The 19,162-nt window shown below is 40.0% G+C and overlaps 3 protein-coding genes and 1 long non-coding RNA gene across 4 annotated transcripts in view; 1 reads left to right on the forward strand and 3 right to left on the reverse strand.

Annotated features, from left to right (window-relative positions):
- On the reverse strand, positions 1 to 10,962 carry LOC138443880 (guanylate-binding protein 7-like). The gene is made up of 5 exons (XM_069597022.1): positions 10,128 to 10,962; positions 7,874 to 8,086; positions 6,270 to 6,372; positions 5,744 to 5,937; positions 1 to 1,078 (listed from the first exon to the last, which is right to left on the reverse strand). The coding sequence occupies exons 1-5, from the start codon at positions 10,299 to 10,301 to the stop codon at positions 893 to 895; spliced, it is 870 nt and encodes a 289-aa protein (XP_069453123.1). The 5' UTR covers positions 10,302 to 10,962; the 3' UTR covers positions 1 to 892.
- LOC138443852 (guanylate-binding protein 1-like) overlaps positions 1 to 19,162 on the reverse strand; it is a 166,628-nt gene that overhangs the window by 87,480 nt on the left and 59,986 nt on the right. The gene's annotated exons all lie outside the window — the stretch shown is intronic.
- LOC138443916 (uncharacterized) lies at positions 8,603 to 11,380 on the forward strand. The gene is made up of 2 exons (XR_011258362.1): positions 8,603 to 11,178; positions 11,224 to 11,380. It is a non-coding gene; the product is annotated as an uncharacterized lncRNA (long non-coding RNA).
- The window catches only part of LOC138443896 (guanylate-binding protein 6-like), a 23,498-nt gene continuing 14,940 nt past the window's right edge, over positions 10,605 to 19,162 (reverse strand). Inside the window, exon 4 of the mRNA XM_069597045.1 lies at positions 10,605 to 11,912. Within this exon, the coding sequence (XP_069453146.1) occupies positions 11,817 to 11,912 (96 nt within the window). The 3' untranslated portion in view covers positions 10,605 to 11,816. The remainder of the gene's footprint in view (positions 11,913 to 19,162) is intronic.

A 19,162-nucleotide genomic window follows, 5' to 3' on the forward strand; every position in this document is an offset into this window, starting at 1 on the left:
CTTTCTGCATCTTTATTTTTATTTTTTTTTACTTATGATACATCTTGGAGATTTTCTCACATTACCACAAATAGAGTTTCCCTTTTCACTTTAGTGATATAGAGCATTCCTGTGTAATTGCGTCTCAGGATTTACCTCACTAGCATGTGATAAGGGAACTTTGAAGATGTTTCCAGTCTTTTGGAATTACAATCCTTCAATAAATGTACCACCATACATTCCATATTCAGCTTGGGTTCATAAATGTTTAAGATCAATCCCTAAGTGAGAACTTGCTTAATCAACAGTATTTACATTTAAATTTTGGTATACATCTGTAACAATCTGCACTCTTCCTAGCAAATATCAGGCTGCCAATTTCCTGTAACCCTTGCCAGTGTCCTGTCAAAACTATACTTCTTGGCCCACTGAGAGTGACACAGTTATCTCCTAATTATACTTTGCATATCTTTTATAATCAGCAAAGTCAAACATTTTAATTATCTTCTTATATGTTTACCCATTTAAAAAATGTGGTTGTTGCCCTTTCCTTGCTGATTTATGAGGGCTTGTTAGATCGAGTCTAAAGAAACTCTCTCCGTGTCTATATCATAGGTGACTGTCCCTTCTCTTTATGCTTTGCTTAAAACTTTGCTATGAATCAATCATTATCTTTTAACTCATTTTCCATTTCTTTAAATCGGCCAAGTCAATCAAACTTATTTAGATATTTGGATATCAGGCCCTGATTCTTTGGTAATAACTTCTTATTTTTAAACTTTTCTTGATTGAAACTACTGTGACATATACTTCAAGGTTTAGCCACCCTTGCATGAAGGGTTTTTTTTTTTTTTTTCATGTACTTAACAGGAATTGTCAGCAAATTTAACAACTCATCTGAGATCCATCATATCTATACACGGCTTAAAAATCTAGATCGTGAGGCCACTAATATAAGGCCAATTTGTGTCACCATCCTTAAACTTTCAACGAGCCTATCATCTTTAATTCTTTCGATTTCCTTTTGTAGTTGATGTATCTCTTTCTGTAATTCATTGGCTTTCCTTTTAAATCCTTCAGTAAGCATTTCTTTCTGTATCTGTAAAAAGAAGACAGTGTCCTGTTGAAAATATCCAACTATCAGAATTTTATATCTAACAACTACAGGAACTCAGCACCTGTGTCTATTTCTATATGGCCTTAGATGCTTTTTGATGAGTTTGTCCAATATTTCTAAACGTTTGGATGTGGGTGGGTAGAAAGAATATTCAGAATTTATAGCTTCCCAGGATTGACCTATACCAGTGACCCCAACCTTCTAGGCACCAGGAACCAATTTCGTGGAAGACAGTTTTTCCACAGACCAGAGTAGGGGGGAATGGTTTCAGGATGATTCAAGCATATTTTATTTATGTGCACGCTATTCCTATTATATTATAAAGCAGAATCAGAGGGAACCCCAGGCTTGTTTTCCTGCAACTAGACAGTTGCATCTGAGGGGATGAGAGACAGTGATCCTGAAGTGTGTTGCTTATGTCCAGTCTACTAGGTAATCTCATTTCAGTTGCTGTTACTGCAAAAAAACCCTGCTTCATGAAGACAGGATGTTGAAATGGAAGCAGGCTTTTCAGTGCTTTTGTGGTAACCTCAGGATATTTCACATTGACGTTAACCTGGAAAGTATTTGACATTTGAAGCTGTCTCAAACATACTTTTAAGGCCACTGTCATTTGGGATTTCATGCAAATTCATCCTGTTCTAGCACAGATAAAGTTGATTCATTTGGTTTATTCACAAATGGCTCTCGGATCCTTTCCTTTCCAGGTTAGGGGTCTTTTGTGTTTGGGAAGTGATGTTCAAACTGTTTTGAAAGCTGAGATAGGTGTTCACACACCAGTTGGGAGAAAGAGGCCCTGGCTTAGTCTTTTTCAAAATCTCTGCTAATGTTTGAAACACGTCAAAAATCCCAGTGTTCATTCATATCTACATACTTACAGTTTGCCTTTGAATGTAGCCATTGTATCTGCTGACTTGAACACAGTTGTCATTCTCCCATGAATTTGACAGATTGAGTTTGTTGAATATGTTACACAAGGGAGCAAGTTTGAGTCACAACCCATCCTGTGTCACTGAAATGTGCTGCCAGTGGTGACTGTCTTTCTAAAAGGAATCTCTGGAGTGGCTCTCTTAACTCAAAAACTCTGGCCAGGGACCTACCTTTAGAAAGCTATCCCGCTTTTGTGTATGAGAGGAGACGTGTGTGCTCTGCATCTGTTTCCTCACAGAGCTGGGCAAACAGACATGAGCGAAGGGCAGATGCTTTAATGTGGTTGGCAATTTTAATCACATCGTGCAAAATGTTACATTCAGGTGACATTTTTCATCTAGCCAGCATTTCTCTAAGGATAACACAGTGCGTAGACTCACATTCAGAAGCGAGCTCTTTGACCTGAATAGTGAAGCGAGAAAGCCATTCAGTCATGGCAGCCACTCCGTCCATGCACGTACCAACACAAATGCCCGATTCAGGTGTCCTGATATGTAATCATTCAAAGACTTGAATAGTTTTGTCATTGTGGCGTTGGTTGGCAGCAAAACTGCACATAACATATCAGCATGCACAACTTCTCAGAAATAGATTCCTCAAAAACAAGATTGTTGCTTTGTTGTCAACATTCATAGACTTGTCAGCCTGGATTGCATACCACCGTGACTCATTAACCTCTAACAATTGTGCCTCAGTGTCCTCTGCTGTTTCATCAATTCGTCCAGTTATAGTGCTAGCCGGAAGAGGAGCACGTGCCACCTCCTGAACTGCAGCCTCTCCTAAAAGTTCCTGACAAATGTCCTTGGCAGTTGGTAGGATCAACTCCTCACCAACTCTTCTTAGCTCTAGCATGTGGTTAGCCACTAAGAACGATGCTTCCAGTGCAGACACGTTTGATGAAGTGGTGGCCTTCAATAATTGCTTCTGTTCCTCTTGTTCACATTTTTTTCTTTTGAAAAACTGCAAAAGCGTGTCCTTTAATACAGAGGGCTTGGTTTCTATGTGGTGAATCAGTTTTGAAGGTTTCATGGCTTTGATGTGTAGCTGGTCACCACATATTATGCAAAGTGGGTTGGAGAATATGAACCACCTATTGCAATGGACCTGTAATTTAAGTAGGACTTTTGGTATTTTCTTTTAAATGCAACTTTCATTTTGTTGGCAGTCTTAGAGTCTTCTGCTGTCTCATCATTGGGTCTTTCCCCCTTTTCAAGGAAGCTCTCCAGTGACCTTTTTTTTTTTTTTTTTTTTAAATTTATTTTGGCTAGGCTTAGCTTGTGAGCTCACCAAAACTGTGACTGAGACAAGTGAGCAGTGTGGAAAAGAGGCGGGGACAGAAGTGATAATTAAAATAATCAATGGGCCATGTATGGACTAAAATAAGTGTTGGACTCTTACTTGAAACCTGCAACCAGATGTACAATTGAAGTACATCAACTCACTTGCCAGTATAGAACCTGCCACTAGATGCAGCTTAATTGTCACTTGCCACTCACCGATAGGCAATGGGGAAGGCAATGGCTACCCACTCCAGTACTCTTGCCTGGAAAATCCCATGGACGGAGGAGCCTGGTAGGCTGCAATCCATGGGGTCGCTAAGAGTTGGACACGACTGAGCAACTTCACTTTCCTTTCACTTTCATTCACTGATAGGGTTTTGATATGTCTGCCAGCAATTGATTTATGATGGTTCTGTGCAGTCAAACCTCTCTGCTAATGATAATCTGAATTTGCAGTAACTCCCCAGCATCACTGCCTCAGCTCCAGTTCAGATCATCAGGCATTAGATTCTCACAAGGAACATGCAACCTAGATCCCTCGCATGCACCATTCACAGTAGGGTTCAGGCTCTTCTGAGAGTCTAATGCCACCACTGATCTGACAGGAGGCAGAGTTCAGGCAGTAACGTGAGTGATGGGCAGTGGCTGTAAATACAGATGAGGCTTTGCTCACTTGCTTATCACTCACCTCCTGCTGTGTGGCCCAGTTGCTAATAGGCCACAGACTGGTAGCAGTCTGTGCCTGTGGGCTGCGGACCCAAGCTCTACACCATCTCCCTGGGCAGGGAGGATCTGTGCCTCAGTCAGGCCTTAAAGCTATACCAGTAATGTGTTCCAGCCCTAAAAATGCACTCTGAGAGGGAATGTAGGTGAATTCTGAATATTTCTGAGTTCCCCTGAGATAAAATGACCAGACTCATGTCAAAAATAATGAGATCCGCTGACCCTCTTTAGGACACTGACTATCAAACTCTAGGTTTGAACCACGAATATATTTACTCTACGTGTATAAAATGAATCAGGCAGATCTGGAAACAAATACAGCAAATTTTAGAGCTTTCAGCATCCCATATATCATACCAGGCACAATCTTCAAGAGCGGATGGAACTATTCCCCGTCTCTGATGGTTGTACCAAAAATTCTAACGACTCTTAAGACCGAAGTCCTATTCATGTTGGGGTAAATATGACACTGTAATCACCACAAACAGCAGTTCAGGAGCCTGGGCCATGTTATTTTCCCTTCCAAACCCTAACACTACAGAAGGTGCTGAGTCTTACAGAGGTGAGTTTTCAGCACGATCCACATCTCTTTGATGTTTACATGAAACATATGTCTTTGGATTTCTCTCTGGGATCTGACTTAAGGTTGAAGTTCTGTCCCTTTATTACTGAGAAACTAGCATTTTATCCATCAGACTCTCAGTTCAGTTCAGTTCAGTCGCTCAGTCATGTCTGACTCTTTGCAACCCCATGAACTGCAGCATGCCAGGCCTCCCTGTCCATCACCAACTCCCGGAGTCCACCCAAACCCATGTCCATTGAGTCAGTGATGCCATCCAACTATCTCATCCTCTGTCGTCCCCTTCTTCTCCTGCCCTCAATTTTTCCCAGCATCAGGGTCTTTTCAAATGAGTCAGCTCTTCACATCAGGTGGCTAAAGTATTGGAGTTTCAGCTTCAACATCAGTCCTTAAATGAACATCCAGGACTGATTTCCTTTAGGATGGACTGGTTGGATCTCCTTGCAGTCCAAGGGACTCTCAAGAGTCTTCTCCAACAACACAGTTCAAAAGCATAAATTCCTTCGTGCTCAGCTTTCTCCACAGTCCAACTCTCACATCCATACGTGACCACAGGAAAAACCATAGTCTTGACTAGACAGACCTTTGTTGGCAAAGTAATGCCTCTGCTTTTGAATATGCTATCTAGGTTGGTCATAACTTTCCTTCCAAGGAGTAAGTGTCTTTTAATTTCGTGGCTGCAATCACCATCTCCAGTGATTTTGGAGCCCAGAAAAATAAAGTCAGCCACTGTTTCCACTGCTCCCCCATCTATTTGCCACGATCTTTGTTTTCTGAATGTTGAGCTTTAAGCCAACTTCTTCATTCTCCTCTTCCACTTTCATTAAGAAGCTCTTTAGTTCTTCTTCACTTTCTGCCATAAGGGTGGTATCATCTGCATATCTGAGGTTATTGATATTTCTGGTGGCAATCTTGATTCCAGCTTGTGCTTCTTCCAGCCCAGCATTTCTCATAATGTACTCTGCATATACGTTAAATAAGCAGGGTGACAGTATACAGCCTTGATGGACTCCTTTTCCTATTTGGAACCAGTCTATTCCACATCCAGTTCTAACTGTTGCTTCCTGACCTGCATAAGATTTCTCAAGAGGCAGGTCAGGTGGTCAGACTCTGCCCAGGCCCAGTTAGACTTACCTTCAGCTTGTGTGCCAGCACTGCTTCCTGCTCTCTTAGAAGGTTTTCTCTTTCCATCTTAAACTTCTCTTTCAGTTGGGCCATATTTTCCTGGTGGCTTCTCTCTTGGGCCTCCAGTTTTTGCTTCTTATCATTCAGTTCCTGTGTTAGCAGATTCTGTTTCATCTCTGCTGCTTGTCTCTTGGTACATTCCTCTGTTTCACAAAAGTTTTAAAGAAATAACAATTATGCGGAGCTATACCTTCCTGAGCTCAAAGACTAAAATGGCATTAAATTGGTGGGAAGGATTCTGTCTGTTCCTGCTACCACATCCTGCCACCACATCAGACAACCTGCTTCAGCATATGAGGTAGAAGCCCTGATTGGATGTACATAAAACCCAAACTCCCCTGGTTATTTCCACATGTGGCAGAGAGGTTCCACAGAAGAAGAGGAAGCTCTGGTTCCAGGAAGTGTTTGTTCCCACACCTTCCAAAGGGCAGCACAGGAGCCACCTTCCCCTCTGAGAGCTCAGTCCTGTCTGTACCTGCCATGGCCTTGTCCGCATCCTTGAGGGCCTGGTCTGCCTGCAGGATGCCTGCCTCTACTTCTGCCTGTGACTGCAGGAAGCTCTGGAGGACCTGGTTTGCCTGAGAAAACAACAAGAAGCAAAGATTCATCAGGCAGCAAAGACATAGTATCTTGTTATGGAAATTATTGTTCAGTAAACCTACAGATTGGACCCTATAAGTTCTTCATCCTTCTTGGGGCCCCACAGTGGTTAAAGACCTTGTAATTCTGTGCAGTTGTACAAATACCAATCTTCTACTGCTTTCAACTGTAGTCTCTGCACATTGTTTTTCTTCTAATGCTCATCTACTCTTATTAAGATATCATTCACTGACACTCCAACTTGTGGCCTTTACCTCCTCTTCCAGGAAACATTCTTCAGCTTTATTCTGAGTTCTGAATGGCTTCCAAGAGCATAACAGCTGCCCTGTAAGCACTACTACTTGATAGTTGCGTGAACTTGGGCAACTTAGTACATTCTCCCCATGTCATATTTCTCAACTTTATAACAAAGATGATAATATCTCATTTATATCATTTTGAGGACTAAATTGATAATCCAACCAAATCACCTAAGGTACAGTTGATGTAGCGAGTGCTTAACATACATCAGCCATCATCATCATCACCACCACCATCACTGTCACTTATCCCTATCAATGTATATAATAACCATTGTCCCACCATATCCATTGACTATTTACATGTCCTTCTCAGGTAAGACCATAAGCTTCTTGAAAATAGCAGCTTTTCTTTAATTTTCCCTATTCTTTGCAGAAAGCCCATTTGAGGGAAATTTCTTTTAAAATTTTTGTTATTTTATTTTCATACAATTTTTAAAGGTTACACTGCATTTAAAGTTACTACAAAATATTGGCCATATTCCCTGTACTTTGCAATACATCTTAGTAGCCTATCTTACACCCAATCATTTGTACCTCACACCCTCCCTCCTGTATTGCCCCCACTCCACATTAGTAACCAGTAATTTGTCCTCTGTCTGTGAATCTTCTTTTGTTATGTTTACTAGTTTGTTGTAGCTTTGGACGTCAAATATAAGTGATATCATCAGTATTTGTCTTTGCCTGTTTAACTCATTTCTCTTAGTATAAGTCAATCCATGTTGCCACAAATGGCAAAATTTCATCCTTTTATTTTTTTAATAACTGAGTAAGTAGCATTCACATATATGCACACTCCACATCTTCTTTATCATTCATCTGTTGATGGATATTTAGGTTGCTTCCATATCTTGGCTATTGTAAATAATGCTGCTATGAACCTTAAGATGCGGGTATCTTTTTGAATTAGTGTTGTGCAAAATCTAGTACATTGTTTGAATAAAAGGAATATTCCCTTTCTTCCAGATCCTTGACAATAATTCCCATCTTTGGGTAGAAATATTTCTGGTTTGTTGAAGAGTAGCTAACAAACTGTAGATATAAAAGCTGAACATGTAAAGATATTGCCATGCTCTCCTTTCTCTACAAAAGTTATGCTATGGTCTTAGAATTTCAAAAGAACCAACAAAAACCCTTGGTCTCCAATCTGTTATTCTTTCCCAATCCCCTTACTCCTCACCTTAACTCCTTTCCTGGGGACCAGTTTATAGTCTTGTTCAAGCTTGTTCCTTGCTTCTAAATAGAGACTGTGTCCTCCAGGGACAAAGAAAGTTCCCTCTGAAATACTCATCGCTAAGGGCTCTGAAAGCTTTCTGAGCTCAGCCTGACAATATCTGACAGATGCTTCTTCATTTTGCAACAAGAAATTGTCTTTCTCTTTCATGATCATGATCTGTTGAAAAAACAAGGAGAAATTCAATAGAAAAGAGCTGTTAGAAGAAAGCATCCAACTGTGATCCTCTTGAAGGAAGCAATGGGACAACATCAGTGCACGTGAGACACAGAATAATAGACACAGAGTCAGGAGACAGGTTTTTTCCCAGGTGTGACCAACTCTGTGTGACTTATAGGAAGTCCCTTACCTTTATTGTCTCAGTCTCAGCATCTGTGAAATGATGGGTTGGCAGTTGTGAATTTCATTGTTCCTTTAACAATAGTAGGATTAATAGTGATAAATCCATCAACAATGAAAAATAGCAAGTTCGATTATGATTTGAAGTAGGCTTTCTTAGGCATACTAGGTGCTTTAGATAAAATATATACATAGCAAATCAACTGCCTAACATAATGAGTGAAGTATACACTGAACAGAGTTTTGAACTTTTTCTGAATTCTTGGTTCATTGAGGATTTGATTGTGTGAGAATATAGCAATGGAAATTTCATACTTGTCCTTATAAATTACAGTTGGGCTGGTTTTCCTCTAAGAGATTCTTGTGACTTGTGATGGACAAAGGTAGACTGAAAGACAAGGTTTCAGTGATGGTGCCAATGGTATGCAGAATTATGAACTCTGAGAATTCTCTCCCTTGGTGTTCACACTGCATAGTCCCTGGACCTATGAACATGATGAACGTCGATCCTGTGTTTAGATTATGTCATATGGCACAGGCTACTTTAAGAAAGTGAGATTACCCAAGTGGGCATTACATAATCACACAAGCCCTTTCCATGCAGTCTTCTCTAGTTGGTGGCAGAAGAGGTAATTGGAGTGATTGGAAACAAAAGAAGAATACAATGCACCATTGCTGGCTTGGAGATGAAGGGGGGTTCCGCAGAGCCCATATGAGTTCTGATAAAGATATATTCACATATTTACATATGTGGAGGACACTCTGGCTTATACATGATTTAAATTAAACTTTATGCTAACTACAATAACCTGCTTTGTGGCCTCTCAAACATGCACATCTGCTCTAACCATTAAAAAAGAATGCACTTAAAAATCACAGTGGAGTAACTGTTGGGCAGAAATTAAAAATTGAGCTTGGTGGCCATTGTGGATGTAGTTCAGACATGTTTCTGCCTCCCTGAGAACTTGAATCTTCTGAACTGTAGCAAATCCAAGGATGCCACCATCCATTCTCAGAAGAGTGTCTGCTAGTAACTGGGAGCTGCAAACTTAGGAACTCAAAGTGTACCATTGTAAATATGCGATAGTTTCAGACCCCAAACAATCCTTCTTTAACAAGCACTCTTATTCCTTTCCAGCTACAATCTTAATTCTTGACAAATAATACAGGTAATTTTGTAGGTTTTGCCTATAGTAAGGGTTCCCCCCACCCTGCATTTTGTCATGCAACAGAACAGAATTCAAGTTCTTCTTTAAACTGTATCTTCTGGGCTCTAGTCCTCATTTGGCTCAAAGAAAACTTTTTTCTTATCCTGAGAAAAGTTGTTTACTGATTATTCTTGGTGGTATTGCTAAACCCATTTGAACCTTGCTTTTGTTTTCAGCTTGCTGTACTCCAAGCGCATCACCCATACACACCCTGCACTGGCATGTGACCTGAAAAAGTGTGAGCTAAAAACTGTGTGTTGTTTTAAGCACCAAAGTAAAGGGTAGTTTGTTTACAGTAGAAAATAAAGAAGCCAGTTTTTAGGAAAAAAGAAGGAAAGTAGCCTGCAGAGTCCTGTCATTCACAACAATCCAAACTCCTTTTACAATGAGGCATATGAATCATGTGAATAGAGGGATCCTAAGAACATTTCTTATCCTCTGCAGAGGATGAGATGGTTGGATGGCATCCCCTACTCAGTGGACATGAATTTGAGCAAACTCCAGGACATAGTGGAGGACAGAGGAGCCTGGTGTGTTGCAGTCCATGGGATCAGAGAGTAGGGCATGACTGAGCTACTACTGAACAACAGCAACAACAAAGCACATTTCTAGAACCACAGGAATCAGGAAGGATATATTTTAGGCCACATTACCGCAAGCTTCGTCTGGAAATCCTGATTTTCATCCTTGAAAGAGCGCTCCATGAAGACTGCTATGGCTTCCCTCTCACAGGCTGCGTGCACCTCCAGCAGCTCCTGGAGCGTGTCTGTGGGGAGGCTCAGTCGCTGGGCCATCTGCTCACTGTAGTGGTCAGCTGCCTTCTGCATGGCTGCTGAGTTCTCCAGCTGGGCCAGAGTTGTTACTGCGTTCTCCAAACAAGGAACTGATCCACTGTTGATGGCATTTACATAGGCCTCCACCAGAGGCCCAAGCCCTGAATAATATATTATATTGTGTTGTCCAAAATTTCGTTTAGATTTTCCTATAAGATGCTACAGAAAAATCCGAACAAACTTTTTGGCCAATTCAATATTTTGAAAATAGAATGTTTTCATTCATTTTATGAACCTTAGATCATTATCTTAAAAATCACTAAAATTTTATTGAGCTTGAAATTTTCTTTCCTTCTCTTTCTTCTCCTCATCTTCATATCCTTCTCCTTTTCCTCTATAATTTTCTTATAATAACACCAGTGTCTCCTATTCACTCTCTTTTATGGTTCTCAATTCATCACAATACAATATTAACTGAATGACCTCAACAATATGTTCAAAGATATCCTGGAACACTTTTCGCATTGTAGCAAAATATGGAGAACTTACATATGTAAATAAATTGTGTATTTTGTGGGCACTATTTCCAAATGAAAATGCAGTGCCCTATGCAAAAATGTCATCAAGAATTTCCAGACAGTGACAAACACATTAAAACAGACAGGGCACATCTCAGCACAGGGCACTGTGAGACTTTTCAGGTAGCCTGTGCATGAAGCCAGCTCTGTTTATAAGACTGTATTTACATTTGTTTCTCAGATTTTCAATGAGTTTACATGGATTCCCGGTGTACTACTTATTTCCTGATTCATGTGAATTCACAAAATAACTTCTATATCCTTACTAGAAACACTTATCCACCGGATGGCTCATCATAATGAATATTTGTATCCTTAACATACCTTCAGTGTAATATTGGGTTGGCCAAAAAGTTCGTTTGGGTTTTTCCATAACATCTTACTGAAAAACCTGAAAGAACATTTTGGCCAGCCCTACAGTTTCGTGAGATATGATAGTCTTCCAAAAACCCTCATGTAGGGAAATTTTAATGAAGTAACATGCACTTCTATGTGGGACATAAATATGTTTTTCCAAATTATATAGAAAAGACACAATTACTGAAAAAAAGAAAACACAATTATTGGCAATCCCAGAGATTATTCACAATTTCCACTCCACCACACATTCCTCACCCACACTGAATCACAGAGAGACATGCTGTAGCAAAGGAGGCTCACTTTTCCCGGTGACAGTGATTCCTTCTTTTAAGGTCTTGGTCTTTGCATGGGTATAGATATATGAACAGAAATCTTTTGATTGCTTCTGGAAATTCTCATCCAGTTGATTATCTGGCATTTCCTCAAGATGGAGTAATTGTTTTTTGTTGCTTGCAGGACGGTCAAAGACAAAACACTTCCGTTTGGGAAAGAACTTCCTGATGCACTCTCTGGGCAAGTTGAAATTTTGCATTTGGGGACCTTCATCTGCAAAAGTGGAAAAAGAGCAATCACAGAAGCGACAGACTTCAGATAAGGGGGCTGAGGACTTCCATTTCCAGGGATTTTTGTATCACTCTAATTCATGTGCCTGTAAATGTTTTTTAGTCTTATGGTAATCTACCATGAAAACTGTTTTTGTACTGAGCCAGGAGTTAAGAAAGTACTCCTGGGGCAGAAAAAGAAGCATCCATCCCAACTGAAGAAACCTGTGGTTGTTTTCCTCAGCCATTGTATAGTATGCCATGGATTAATTATTTATTAAATGAAAACCTCATACAGCTTATGGCAGAAACCCTGTTGGGGATTTATACAGATCTGCCAATGAACTTCCCTTGTGGCTCAGATGGTAAAGTGTCTGCTTACAATGCAGGAGACCCGGGTTCAATCCCTGGGTCAGGAAGATCTCCTGGAGAAGGAAATGGCAACCCACTCCGGTATTCTCGCCTGGAAAAATCCCATGGATGGAGAAGCCTGGTAGGCTACAGTCTATGGGGTCCCAAAGAGTTGGACACGACTGAGCAACTTTACTTTCTTGAAAGATAAACTGGAAGGGCGGTCCTAAGATGGCGGAGGAATAGGATGGGGAGACCACTTTCTCCCCCACAAATTCATCAAAAGAACATTTCAACACTGAGTAAATTCCACAAAACAACTTCTGAATGCTGGCAGAGGACATCAGGCAACCAGAAAAGCAGCTCTTTGTCTTCAAAAACAAGTAGGGAAAAAATATAAAAGACAAAAAAGGAGACAAAAGAGGTAGGGAGGGAGATTAGTCCCAGGAAGGGAGTCTTAAAATGAGAGAAGTTTCCAAACACCAGGAAACACTCTCACTGCCGAGTCTGTGGTGAGGCTTGGAAGCACAGTGGGTAACATAACAGGGAGGAAAAATAAATAAATAATTAAAACCCACAGATTACGAGCCCAACGGTAACTCCCCCAGCGGAGAAGCAGCTCAGACACCTGCATCCACCACTATCAAGTGGGGGCTGGGCAGGGAGGCGAGGGCTGCATTGCTTTACAAGGATTGGGCCTGAATGCCCCAAGTGTAACCAGAGCAAGCTAACTTGGGCTAGCAAACCAGGCTGTGGGATAGCTACCATGTGAAAAGCTCTAACATAAGACACCGCCAGGACTGCACACAGAACGAAGGACGGAACAGAATTAGCCAGCTGCAGACCATCCCCCTCAGGTGACAGGCAGCCAGAGCTGGAAGGGCAGGAAGGGGGCAATCAGCCCCAGAGAGACATTAACTTCCAAACTGCAAACAGGCTTCTTTGCTAACTAAGACTTCTTGGGGTTCTGGACAGTCATCATCCACCTCAGAATATACGCCAGCTGTACACCCAGAAAACTAAGCAGCAGGGACGGCAGAAGCAATAAGTCGCAGCGACCATACTTGCCAAACACCTGAGCTACTCAGACCTGGGAAGGGCACAAAATGCAGGCTCAACCAGTCTGTGCCTCTGAGGACTACCCGAGTGCCTGAGCATGAGTGGCTTAGACCTGGGAGGTGCATGCAGCCCAGGGCCAGCCTCAGACGGTTCACAGCAGAGCAGCCTAGAGCCTGAGAGGTGTGTGCTGTGAGCGGGGGCAGGCCCAGCATGGCTGGGACACTGTGAGCACTCACCAGTGTTATTTGTTTGCAGCATCCCTCCCTCCCCACAGCACGACTGAACAAGTGAACCTAAAAAAAACCATCCACCACCGCCCCCCTTGTGTCAGGGCGGAAATCAGACACTGAAGAGACCAGCAAATAGAAGAAGCTAAAACAGAGGGAACCACCTTGTAAGTGACAGGTGCAATAGATTAAAGTCCTGTCATTAGTACCCACTACATAGGAAGGGGCCTATAGATCTTGAGAAACATAAGCTGGACCAAGGAACTATCCAAAAAAGAACCGATCCCACACTGCCCACAACAACATCAGAGAAAGTCTTAGATATATCTTTACCATTTTTACGATCATTCTGTTTTTTGATGTTTTTCTTCTTTTCTTTTTCTTCTTTTTTTTTTTAACACTTTTTAATTCTTAAGTCCTCTATTTCTCCTTCAGTTTTCATTTTTATAACCTACTATTACTCGCCCCCCCAAAAGACCCTATTTTAAAAGCAAACTTTGTGTATATCTATATATAAACTTTATTTATTTATTATTATTATTTTTAATAATTCTTGTGACTTTTTTCTTTCTTCTTCTTCTATTTTTTAATATTGTATTTTTGAAAATCCAACATCTATTCTAGATTTTTAATCTTTGCTTTTTGGTATTTGCTATCAATTTTGTACCTTCAAAAACCCCTTCAGTACCCATTTTTACTTGAGAGTGAGATTACTGGCCTGACTGCTCTCTCCTCCTTTGGACTCTCCTTTTTCTCCACTACATCACCCCTGTCTCCTCCCTCCCCCTTCTCTTCTCTACCCAACTCTGTAAATCTCTGTGTGTTCCAGACGGTGGAGAACTCTTAGGAAACTGATTACTGGCTGGATCTGTTTCTCTCCTTTTCATTCCCATCTTTTATACTCCTGACCACCTTTGTCTCCTTCTTCCCTCTCCTCCTCTCTGTATAATTCCATGAACATCTCTGAGCGGTCCAGACTGTGGAGCACTCATAAGGAAGTGATTACTGGCTGGCTCACTATCTCCTCTTTTGATTCCACCTCATCTCATTCAGGTCACCTCCAACTCCCCTGGTCCCTCTTCTCTTCTCCATGTAACTCTGTGAACCTCCCTGGGTGTCCCTCAATGTGGAGAAACTTTTCATCTTTAACCTAGATGTTTTATCAATGGTGTGGTATAGAAGGAGAAGTCTTGAGACACATGTGAAAATAAAACTGAAAACCAGAAGCAGGAGGCTTAAGTCCAAATCCTGAGAACATCAGAGAACTCCTGACTCCAAGGAACATTAATCGATAGGAGCTCATCAAATGCCTCCACACCTACACTGAAACCAAGCATCACCCAAGGGCCAACAAGTTCCAGAACAAGACATGCCACGCAAATTCTCCAGCAACTCAGGAACACAGCCCTGAGCTTCAATATACAGGCAACTCAAAGTTACTCCAAAACCATTGACATCTCATAACTCATTACTGGACACGTCATTGCACTCCAGAGAGGAGAAATCCAGCTCCACCCACCAGAACATTGACACAAGCTTCCCTAACCAAGAAATCTTGACAAGCCACTGATACAACCCCACCCACAGTGAGGAAACTCCACAATAAAGAGAACTCCACAAACTGCCAGAATACAGAAAGGCCACCCCAAACACAGCAATATAAACAGGATGAAGAGACAGAGGAATACCCAGCAGGGAAAGGAACAGGAGAAATGACCACCAAACCAAACAAAAGAGGAAGAGATAGGGAATCTACCAGACAAAGAATTCCAAATAATGATAGTGAAAATGATCCAAAATCTTGAAATCAAAATGGAATCACAGATAAATAGCCTGGAGACAAGGATTGAGAAGATGCAAAAAAGGTTTAAGAAGGACCTAGAAGAAATTAAAAAATAGTCAGTATATAATGAACAATGCAATAAATGAGATCAGAAACATTCTAGAGGCAACAAATAGTAGAATAATGGAGGCAGAAGATAGGATTAGTGAAATGGAAGATAGAATACTAGAAACAAATGAAGCAGAGAGAAAAAAAAATGAATTAAAAGAAATGAGGACAATCTCAAAGACCTCCAGGACAATCTCAGAGATCTCCAGGACAATATGAAATGCTCCAACATTCGAATTATGGAGTCCCAGAAGAAGACAAAAAGAAAGACCATGAGAAAATACTTGAGGAGATAATAGCTGAAAACTTCCCTAAAATGGGGAAGGAAATAATCACCCAAGTCCAAGAAACACAGAGTCCCAAACAGGATAAATCCAAGGCAAAACACCCCAAGACACATATTAATCAAATTAGCAAAGATCAAACACAAAGAACAAATATTAAAAGCAGCAAGGAAAAAACAACAAATAACACACAAGGGGATTCCCATAAGGATAACAGCTGATCTTTCAATAGAAACTCTTCAGGCCAGGAGGCAATGGCAAGACATACTTAAAGTGATGAAAGACAATAACCTACAGCCCAGATTACTGTACCCAGCAAGGATCTCATTCAAATGTGAAGGAGAAATCAAAAGCTTTCCAGACAAGCAAAAGCTGAGAGAATTCAGCACCACCAAACCAGCTCTCCAACAAATTCTAAAAGATATTCTCTAGACAGGAAACACAAAAAGGGTGTATAAACCCGAACCCAAAACAATTAAGTAAATGGCAAAGGGACCATACTTATCAATAATTACCTTAAACGTAAATGGATTGAATGCCCCAACCAAAAGACAAAGACTGGCTGAATGGATAGAAAAACAAGGTCCCTATATATGTTGTCTACAACAGACCCACCTCAAAACAAGGGACACATACGGACTGAAAGTAAAGGGCTGGAAAAAGATTCCATGCAAATAGAGACCAAAAGAAAGCAGGAGTAGCAATACTCATATCAGATGAAATAGGCTTTAAAACTAAGGCTGTGAAAAAGACAAAGAAGGACACTACATAATGATCAAAGGATCAATCCAAGAAGAAGATATAACAATTATAAATATATATGCACCCAACATAGGAGCACTGAAATATGTAAGATAAATGCTAACAAGTATGAAAGGGGAAATTAACAATAATACAATACTAGTGGGAGACTTTAATACCCCACTCACATCTATGGATAGATTAACTAAACAGAAAATTAACAAAGAAACACAAACTTTAAATGATACAATAGACCAGTTAGACTTAGTTGATATCTACAGATATTTCACCCTAAAACAATGAATGTCACCTTTTTCTCAAGTGCTCACGGAACCTTCTCCAGAATAGATCACATCCTGGGCCATAAATCTAGCCTTGATAAATTCAAAAAAATTGAAATCATTCAAAGCATCTTTTCTGACCAAATGCAGAAAGATTAGATCTCAGTTACAGGAGAAAAACTATTAAAAATTCCAACATATGAAGGCTGAAAAACACGCTTCTGAATAACCAACAAATCACGGAAGAAATAAAAAAAGAAATCAAATTATGCATAGAAATGAATGAAAACGAAAACACAACAACCCAAAACCTGTGGGACACTATAAAAGCAGTGCTAAGGGGAAAGTTCATAGCATTACAGGCATACCTCAAGAAACAAGAAAAAAGTCAAATAAATAACCTAACTCTACACCTAAAGCAACTAGAAAAGGAAGAAATGGAGAACCTCAGGGTTAGTAGAAAGAAAGAAATCTTAAAAATTAGGGCAGAAATAAATGCAAAAGAAACAAAAGAGACCATAGCAAAAATCAACAAAGCCAAAAGCTGGTTCTTTGAAAGGATAAATAAAATCGACAAACCATTAGCCAGACTCACCAAGAAACAAAGAGAGAAAAATCAAATCGATAAAATTAGAAATGAAAATGGAGACATCACAACAGACAACACAGACATACAAAGGATCATAAGAGACTACTATCAGCAATTATATGCCAATAAAATGGACAACGTGGAAGAAATGGACAAATCTTAGAGAAGTACAAGTTCCAAATTGAACCAGGAAGAAATAGAAAATCTTAACAGACCCATCACAAGCACGGAAATTGAAACTGTAATCAGAAATCTTCCAGCAAACAAAAGCCCAGGCCCAGAAGGCTTCCCAGCTGAATTCTACCAAAAATTTTGAGAAGAGATAACACCTATCCTACTCAAACTCTTCCAGAAAATTGTAGAGGAAGGTAAACTTCCAAACTCATTCTATGAGGCCACCATCACCCTAATACCAAAACCTGACAAAGATGCCACAAAAAAAGAAAACTACAGGTGAATATCACTGATGAACATAGATGCAAAAATCCTCAACAAAATTCAAGGAATCAGAATCCAACAACACATGAAAAAGATCATACACCATGACCAAGTGGGCTTTATCCCAGGGATGCGAGGAGTCTTCAATATCCGCAAATCAATCAATGTAATTCACCACATTAACAAATTGAAAAATAAAAGCCATATGATTGTCTCAATAGATGCAGAGAAAGCCTTTGACAAAATTCAACATCCATTTATGATAAAAACTCTCCAGAAAGCAGGAAGAGAAGGAACATACCTCAACATAATAAAAGCTATATATGACAAACCCACAGCAAACATTATCCTTAACGGTGAAAACTTGAAAGCATTTCCCCTAAAGTCAGGAACAAGACAAGGGTGCCCACTTTCACCACCACTATTCGACATAGTTCTGGAAGTTTGGGCCACAGCAATCAGAGCAGAAAAAGAAATAAAAGGAATCCAAATTGGAAAAGAAGAAGTAAAACTCTCACTGTTTGCAGATGACATGATCCTCTACATAGAAAACCCTAAAGACTCCACCAGAAAATTACTAGACCTAACCAATGAATATAGTAAAGTTGCAGGATATAAAATCAACACACAGAAATCCCTTGCATTCCTATGCACTAATAATGAGAAAGCAGAAAAAGAAATTAAGGAAACAATTCCATTCACCATTGCAACAAAAAGAATAAATACTTAGGAATATATCTACCTAAAGAAACTAAAGACCTATATATAGAAAACTACAAAACACTGATGAAAGAAATCAAAGAGGATACTAATAGATGGGGAAATATACCATGTTCATGGATCGGAAGAATCAATATAGGGAAAATGAGTATACTACCTAAAACAATCTACAGATTCAATGCAATCCCTATCAAACTACCAGAGGTATTTTTCACAGAACTAGAACAATTTCAGAATTTGTATGGAAATACAAAAAACCTCGAATAGCCAAAGCAATCTTGAGAAAGAAGAATGGAACTAGAGAAATCAACTTGCCTGACTTCAGGCTCTACTACAAAGCCACAGTCATCAAGACAGTATGGTACTGGCACAAAGACAGATATATAGATCACTGGAACAAAATAGAAAGCCCAGAGATAAATCCACACACCTATGGACCCCTTATCTTCGACAAAGGAGGCAAGAATATACAATGGAGTAAAGACAATCTCTTTAACAAGTGGTGCTTGGAAAACTGGTCAACCACTTATAAAAGAATAAAACTAGATCACTTTCTAACACCATGCACAAAAATAAACTCAAAATGGATTAAAGATCTAAACGTAAGACCAGAAACTATAAAACTCCTAGAGGAGAACATAGGCAAAACACTCTCTGACATAATTCACAGCAGGTTCCTCTATGATCCGCCTCCCAGAATACTGGAAATAAAAGCAAAAATAAGCAAATGGGATCAATTAAAATTAAAAGCTTCTGCACAACAAAGGAAACTATAAGCAAGGTGAAAAGACAGCCTTCTGAATGGGAGAAAATAATAACAAATGAAGCAACTGATAAAGAATTAATCTCAAAAA

Source organism: Ovis canadensis, chromosome 1 (assembly GCF_042477335.2).
Source record: "Ovis canadensis isolate MfBH-ARS-UI-01 breed Bighorn chromosome 1, ARS-UI_OviCan_v2, whole genome shotgun sequence".
Classification (NCBI taxonomy): Eukaryota; Metazoa; Chordata; class Mammalia; order Artiodactyla; family Bovidae; genus Ovis; species Ovis canadensis.